The following is an 8,363-nucleotide window of genomic DNA, read 5'->3' on the forward strand; positions in this document are numbered from 1 at the left end:
CCATTTTCTTTAGAAATGAAATCGCATTTAAAAAGTTAAACTTTTTTAACGTTACCATCAATACAATTAAACGATAAATTGTTATGCAGAAGTTACATGTATAACAACAGAAGAATATACTTTTTAAAATAATTCTACTTGAAATTATAGTTCAACTGCGTTTTTTTTTGTTAAATTGGTATTTTTTTGTATCTTGAATTAGTAATGATTAATGTCCTGTGAATGAAGTGTTTAAATATAACTTGTATCTCACGCCATCTGAAGTCATTACCAAGAAAATAATATAAAAACTCGCATGTGCATTTACAGGTTTATATATCTCAAAATGTTATAAAATTATAATAAAAGACTTTTTATAACTATCTATATAACGATAAAGCTTTTCTGTTTAGAGAGAGACAATATTTCTTAAACTTGTGACATACGTATTAATTTATTTTTCGTGCATAATTCGGAGATTTAATCATTTATTACAGTGAAGTCCTGTTCAATAGTCTGTGGAATCAATCAGAAAAAGTGAAAAGGTATCTTACTCTGAATACATAATGAATTTATGTGATAATATACAATATATATTACAAGGAGTACGTGCTAAAAATGATTGGCATCTTGATAATTATAACAAAATTCTTTCTCTGTTAACGTGACAAAAAAGCTTACTTATAGTGAAAAATCCTATTGATTTATAGGTGTTTTTAGTGATGCAACAATTCTGAAGGTCTTATTGTAAAGACGCTCATAGTGGATATAATTATATACATTATTTTCTTCACTGTCACAAAGAGTAAGCTAGTTTTGTACACAAACGTCACTGGTTTTCGTTTACTTCGACTGGAATAAAACAAATGTGCAATATAAATCAGCTTTTTTTTGTAACCCAAGTAAAAGTCTAAGAATAAAACTATCAATATATATATTTTTAAACGCGGTATACAATTTTTACATTTGTTTAAGAAAAAGAAGTAGTAAAGATGAAAGAAGAATACTGTTGATTATTCTGCTCGTGGCATTACAGTCTTTCCCCTTGGATCGGAATGTAATCCTATCTTCGAGGCCTTGAGTCACCGGAGTAGTCTTCTGAATATACTTTACAATCAAGTCTGAGTCAAGGTCCCCTAGCGGAAAAAATTGTAGGCATGAGAATAGATACCAGAAAATCTTTCATGTGTACTGTAAATCTTCCTCCTAAACCTTCGTTTAAATAACAGGCAAATAAATACTTTTAAAATATATCAAGTAAATAATGATGTTTAAAACTACTACATTTCATCCATAATGATAACACCTGTAATTAATATTTCAATAAATATAACATCATAGTTTTTGCCTCAAACAATATATATATATATACCACCAACATTTTCACAGATGAAATCCTTACATTACATATTATTTGTTTATGTCATTGAGTGTTTTCTCGTGATAAAGATCATCAACGAATGATACAGTGAATTATAATGTAAAAATGTATACTTCCAGCTTAAAAAAAGGTCGGGTAATTTAAAGACGACAGTTATTATTATTTCTCAAGGGATGAGGTTTAAGGCTGCTACAGAATTGACTGTAATAGTAATAACCTGTGTTGTGAAGTTTTACTGCTTTATGTGGAATGAAGGCAAAGCCATCTCCTCCTTTTGCTAAGTAGGTCGGCATGACAACGCTATATATTCCACTCTCGTTTACAGGCAAGTATCGGGGAATGCGGCAACTTGTACACTTCGCTTTTAAATCCACTACTCTGCTTCCAGGCGATCTGTGTATGTCATACGTCACTCTTATTCCTTAAAAACAAAATAAAAGTAATTTCAGCAAATTAATAACAAATAAAACAATATTCAACGTTTGAAGGAATTTTTAAAGCAACACATGTGTGCATGTCCAAAGTGTATTAGCTTTCACAAACTGTTCCCCAATTAGTTGTTCTGTTTGTTTATTGAATTTCGAGCAATGCAACTAGAAAGCTATTTTTGCTAGCGGTCCATAATTTTGAAGTGGTAAACTAAAAGAACTACAGTTAGTCAACACCATCAACATCACCGCCAAATCTTAGGCTATTTTGTACCAACGAATAGAGGGATTGCCTGTCACGTTATAACACCCCACGACTGAAAAGACGAGCATGTTCGGCGATGGGTTAGTTTTTCCGGTAAAAGGGGGTTTAGAAGTCTACTTCTATGAAATTTCAGTGTCGTATTTCTTTTATTTTAGAAAAATGATTAAAACATTAAATAGACTATATATAATATACACACATATAATAAAAACAATTCAACAACAAAGAAAAATACATAGAGAAAAAACAATTTTTTCACAAACAACCAATACCTGAAATTTGTAAAAATCGACCTGGGGGATCCTGTGCTTTTTCGTCGTATTCGGAAACCGAATGTTCTAGTAATGTGACTAAATCACGTCCGTACAAGTCCACGATGTCGATGGTATTTCTAAATGGTGACACGGAGAGCACATCTTCCATGGTTACTTTACCTAACAGGTAAACGGGCAATGAGACTATATAAAACGTGTTCGAGAGCTAATAGCAAATCTACTTGACATCTTAAAAACTTATAAGTAATATCTACACATTTCTTAGTGATATAAAATGTAACAATTAGAAGTAGTTTGTATTGATAGCCTATATATATATAACTCAAAGTCTCTCAGTTTGTTTGCTTATTTGTCCGCCGCATTTACTGCGCAGGTCACACTTCCCTCATGTGAAGGTGCGCAAAATGACAATTTTTCGTTGATATACGCGTCTATCGTTTGCTACCGAACCAGTAATTTCATCGTTAACATGTACATTACACGAATAAATTCTACGCAAACTTGACATTTTTTGTTAAGTTTGAGTTAATATTTAATTTATAATATAGCATTATAGACCTATATAGTCATAGATAATTAACTATACATCTACATCATATATTTAACCTCACACACAAAAGAAATGTATACAGAATTAAAATGTCGTGTGTGAAAAACAAACAGTAGGCCTAACCTATAAAATAAAATTATGCCGTCTGCTATAAAATAGAATGCATGAAAAGAGTAATGCTTAAATTATAATATTTATTGCGTACAATGAGATTAAAGTCAAGTCAACGTAACTGGTAGAGCGCTTTGCATGAGGTGGAAGATGGGTTGAACATGGAAATTGTATTTTTTATTAGCATTACAATAGATAGTCGTATTTAGTTATAGCTTATTAATTAAACATCTATTAATACATCATATATTTAACCTCACACACATAAAATAAATGTATACAGAAATAGAATGTTGTATGTGAAGAAGCAAACAGTTTTATAACACTTATACTAAGGCTTACATTATAATACTTATTGTGTAAAATGGGATTAAAGTCAAGTCAGCAAATGTATTTTATTCTACTTTTTTTTTCTCGGGATGGTTCCATACCTGGAACTGGATGTTTTCTTTTGATACATTATAAAGTACAATATTGCATTTTGTTTGTAATATATTTCATACATCAATGTGAATACAGTATCACATTCATAAAAATATATTAAATTTACATTAAAACAAATTGAACATATATTACATACATATTTACGTTTCAACTTTTAATATTTCAGGAGGGATAGAGTTAGGCTTACCCTGTACGTCAGAACAGGTACTCATACGTGTATAAGATAATCTAAATATTCTCCATAAGGGCATATTTGTCCTTGCCAGTGAAGAAAAAAGAAAAAAACATCGTTCATAAGGAAGTCCTGATTTAAACAGGTTCGTAGTTTATTTTCAAAAATCAAACTAAGGTTTTTTATTTTTTGATAAATTCACAAAATATTTTTTACCTATCGAAATATGGAACGGGGAAACAGAGTAGAGTTTTTCAAAAACCCGGACAACGCTGGGTAACGCTGCTGTTAGTTGGAAGATATTTATCTAAAAAAGTATAAAATAAAATAATCTAACGAAAAATTGAACATTTTAAGTCTGACGTTATGAAACTTAAAATGCCAGGGTTGTGTGAGTTACGTAAATAAATATTTTATTTCATTTTAAAGCCAAATAAAAATGTCAATTTCACGGAATTATACAATAAATGAGCTACTTCTGATGTTAATTTTCAAGTTACTCTACAATGAAGTTTGTCTAATGAAACTCTTAAATCAGATTTGTAAATCTGAGATCCTGTTACACAGGAAAGCGTATTTCAGGCGTGGCCAAATGGCTAGCATGCCCAAATTGTGAATACGGTGGATCATGGTTCGAGTCTCGTTGCCTCAAAAATTGCACCTCACAATTGAAAGACATGAGTGCGCTATGGGAGAGAGTGTCAAATTCCACTCAAGGAGTGGCAGAGAGTCCTGATGATTACCTGCCTTTCCTTTAATCTATCAGTTCAAAATTAGGAACGACTATGCGCAGATAGCCTTCGTGTAGTTTTGCGCGAAAATTCTAAGGAAACAGGGAAACTCCGAACGCTGTGTGTGTGTGCAAACGACATCATGTGGATTATGCAGTCCATTCACCTCACCAATAGAACAGTCACCGCACACACATAAAAGGTGAAAATTAAGACGTATATTTAGACTTTCGAAGTTGAGAAACATCGGTTAGCTTATCCAATGTTGTGTCCATGTCTTTTCTTATGTTCGGATTATGTAAGAGGCGTTTCGTATACGTCATCAAACACAAAGATCTAAAGAAAAATCTATATAAAAAATACTTGCAACAGTCTTCAGCAGCGTGAACAACAACTCAATGACGAACGGTCATGAACGATGGGTAGGCTTAGCGTAACTTAACTCTTTACTGTATTAAAAAGAAAAAACAACAACAAATCACCAAGAAATGAACTCAAAAACTTTACCCGAACATGCTCAGTTTGCAAAAATCTTGATACCAACTAAGTTAAGTAAGTTTTTCTAGTTTTGTTACAGCGATTGCCATTTCTATCTGACGTCACTAAGTAAATAACGGGAAGGATAAAAAGGTAAGCAAAAAACCAGACCAACGGATGACTTTGAGTAAATTACGAAGTTCATATTATACAAAAATGAATGAAGTAAATTAGGCTAATTTCAAGTTGAACTAGTTATGTTTAAGTTCAGATCTGTTTCTGACTTGTATATAACTTGTTTTAAAAACTGAGTGCGGTAATAAAAAGTGTCAGCTATTATTAGAATGAAAAGCTCAAGACGGACAAGAAATGAAGTTGTTTAAAACGTCAGCGAAGTTTCGTTTGCAGGTAATAATGTTTGCCATAGCAAAACTAAACTTGCATATTTAGTACTAATCTCTATAGATTTATTTCTATATTAAAATATATTTTAAGTTTCCACAATATGTGCGAGAGAGAACAATCTCTAATATTGTTTATTTTCTAAATCATGCTAACGTATATTTCGAATAGTTTTATGATCTGATGTATGATCTAATACTGGATGTTTAATTATAAAAATAACATTTGTAAGTATTCACACGTCCACACAATAAAACATTACCATTAACCTAAGAATTAGGGTACCAAATGTCTTTCAGTGGCCCCTAGTAACACAAGAATCACACATATGCAGATTTAGACAAAAATACCAAAATACTGCGGTTAATCCGATTAGTTACTGCTGAGACCCCGGTGTATTTTACATAAAAATATGATTGATTTCATTCAATGTTTTCCCAATTCTTTAGACCGAATAAAGTAACAGTCAAAAACATAAAATTAATCAATATGATGCAATATGTGAATTCCACCAGTAGTGAACGGTATAAAAGCGTGCCAGTAAGTTGATGGTTAAGTACTTAGTGTTAATTAGGTGGCGTTAGAAACTGTTGTTGCTGTTTACGATTTCTTAATGCAAAGCTACACAAAGCTCTATCTCATTCTGTTCACTACGTTGTAAATCACAAACCGATTTAATCCAACTGATCCTTTGTGCCTTTAAACGTAGTTTTTGTGTTATAAAAGAAGCAAACTTCACTAACCGCTCTCAAGTAATCATAAGTGTACATAAGCAGGTGGATGATGAGCAACAGTGGAAAACGGAGCAGGGTTTCTGTATAAATTTGACGATGAAAACGTAGTCAACATCTTTGTTGATGAAATAAGTGTACTGGCATAATATTCTGTACATGAAAATATCACTAATTCGGAAATAATAATAAAAACATAGACCATAAATAAATTCTATATCCAACTCACCATTCAACAAAAACAGAAATTCAAATTATTTTACAACGAACTGCGTAAGAATATCTTGTATCAATTTTTTTTTGTCAAACACGTTATACACCGAAAATAAGCCCCCCTCGCATTAGTTTATACAAAGAAATTTTGTAAAAAACAAGGTTGTTAAAAAATTGTAGACCTTTTCTAAAAAAAAAAGATAAAAGCAATGATTAGATTTGGAGCTGAAACGTAACGAATGCATTTGAAGAAGCTTTTGCTATCGCAAAGCTGCACAATAAGCTATCTGAACTATCCACTGCAAGGAATCTAACTCCAGATGTTAGCACTGTAAGTCCGCAAACTCAATGCTGACCCATCAGAGAGCCCCCAGATAAGAGAACAATTAGATTAGCCATGCTTGTGATGTAGCGATAAACATTTATATAATTTTCAAACTTTACCTTGATTGATTATTTCATCGATGGATGCTCTGATTCCTCCAGAATTCCATATACCAATGGCCACTCTGCTCCACTTATCTCCACTAGGGGCGTTGATGTACTGGTGGACGGCAGCATCAGCTATGAAATTTCCTAGGTTACATTCCATCATCCTGCACACCTTTCTGTCTCCCCTCAGTAGAACTTTAGTGTGCCCCACTGTTTTTCTTCCTTTCTCTATTACTTCTTTTGTGTAGGGAGCAAGTGCCTTTAAAACTGATGAATCTAATAACAATAATAATCAAAACAACTTTAAATTTAGTGCTACCAATAACATCAGATCTATACACATTGACTTATAAAATAAAACAATACTAAGCTGTTAATACATGTATGCCCGAATTTATAGTATTAAATAACTGTATGTTTTGTGTCATAACGTAAACAAAAGTTGATTGATATAAAAAAATAAACGATTTTCACTTTTACACAAAGAGTTAAAACGGTATCTTAAGCCTTTCTAAAGTCTTTTCTTATACTTATTGCAGGCTTGGTATTCTTAAATAAACTGATTTAAGCTCAAGAATCAGAGAAGTCAGCCTAATAACGGAAGGATCGAACATGAAATATTTCGAGTAATCTGAATTTGAAAACACGACTAAGTTTTAAGCTGCGTGAAAAATAAAAAATTGATACCCTCTACTAAATCAGTGGTTAGATCATCAGCTTTCCACCTCTCGAAATGAAGCTCTGCTGAACTAAACACTTCGAAAACCAAGTAGAACTTTGAAAGAATAAAGATTCTGATCTTGCAAGAAATCTGTTATCCGTTCTATTATAATAAAGTCACCATGGGACTGGTCATTCTCTCACAGTACTCATAAGCTGTAACATACAGACATCATGCACTTGGCCAAAAAAGGACATTACAGTCGTTGACCCCTTTCAACTCCAATATCCACTCAGGCAGAGTAAGATATCTGCTATAGAAAACAATTGCACACAGGTAACTAGAAAAAACGCGTGTTTGTGACAAAACTACGTGGAAAGTATCGAAACAAAATTTTTTAATATATCTCCATTATTAAAGATGGTGGAAAAACACATATACCTGTATACTACACATTTCTTCTCATCCCTGTTTCTGGCTTGACCTCAAGCCAACAATTAAAAATTAACCTTAAAACCAATAATCTTTAAACTCACGCCATGGTAAAGAAGCACGCTGGCTTTCCCTTATTCCTAAGAACACATACATACCACATGGATGACACAAACCATTACTACAATGCTGAATATCATTCTAACTATAGTTTCATAATATACGATAACGTGCAAAATAAAAGCTTTTTAGCTAAAATTGAAAACTACAGATAGAATATAATGCAAAAACTTTTCATTATAAAACTTTGCGTTTTAAAATTCGTAGATAATAAAATAAAATGCAACGAAAAATTGTCCTCTTAAAAGGATTAAAAATTATATACACATATATGTACTAAAATATAACGAAGGATCTTTTAAAAGGCTTAAATAATACACATACACATATATAAAACACATATAAGAACAAACTCAACAAATCCCTGTTACGTATTAGAATTTCGAATAGTCCAAAGCCGAGTTAACTGATAATTTAAATTTAGTAGTTGAATTGTAATTTGGATTTAGTATTTAAATATATGCCGATATATTAATCAATTTACACATATATTGTTGATTCTTACTCTCGAAAATCTTCTACAACTTTGGAGAATAGGCGGAAGTTTCGCAATACATAT

The 8,363-nt window shown here is 32.0% G+C and overlaps 1 protein-coding gene across 1 annotated transcript in view; it reads right to left on the minus strand.

The window, feature by feature from the left end:
• Window positions 1-381: 381 nt before the first annotated feature.
• Window positions 382-8,363, minus strand: part of LOC106458993 (5'-nucleotidase-like) — a 75,611-nt gene continuing 67,629 nt past the window's right edge. Inside the window, exons 6-9 of the mRNA XM_022385730.1 lie at window positions 6,604-6,867; window positions 2,326-2,487; window positions 1,578-1,781; window positions 382-1,115 (exon numbers count right to left, since the gene is read on the minus strand). Of these exons, the coding sequence (XP_022241438.1) occupies window positions 940-1,115; window positions 1,578-1,781; window positions 2,326-2,487; window positions 6,604-6,867 (806 nt within the window). The 3' untranslated portion in view covers window positions 382-939. The remainder of the gene's footprint in view (window positions 1,116-1,577; window positions 1,782-2,325; window positions 2,488-6,603; window positions 6,868-8,363) is intronic.

The sequence above is a fragment of the Limulus polyphemus genome, unplaced genomic scaffold (genome assembly GCF_000517525.1).
Source record: "Limulus polyphemus unplaced genomic scaffold, Limulus_polyphemus-2.1.2 Scaffold25, whole genome shotgun sequence".
Taxonomy (NCBI): Eukaryota; Metazoa; Arthropoda; class Merostomata; order Xiphosura; family Limulidae; genus Limulus; species Limulus polyphemus.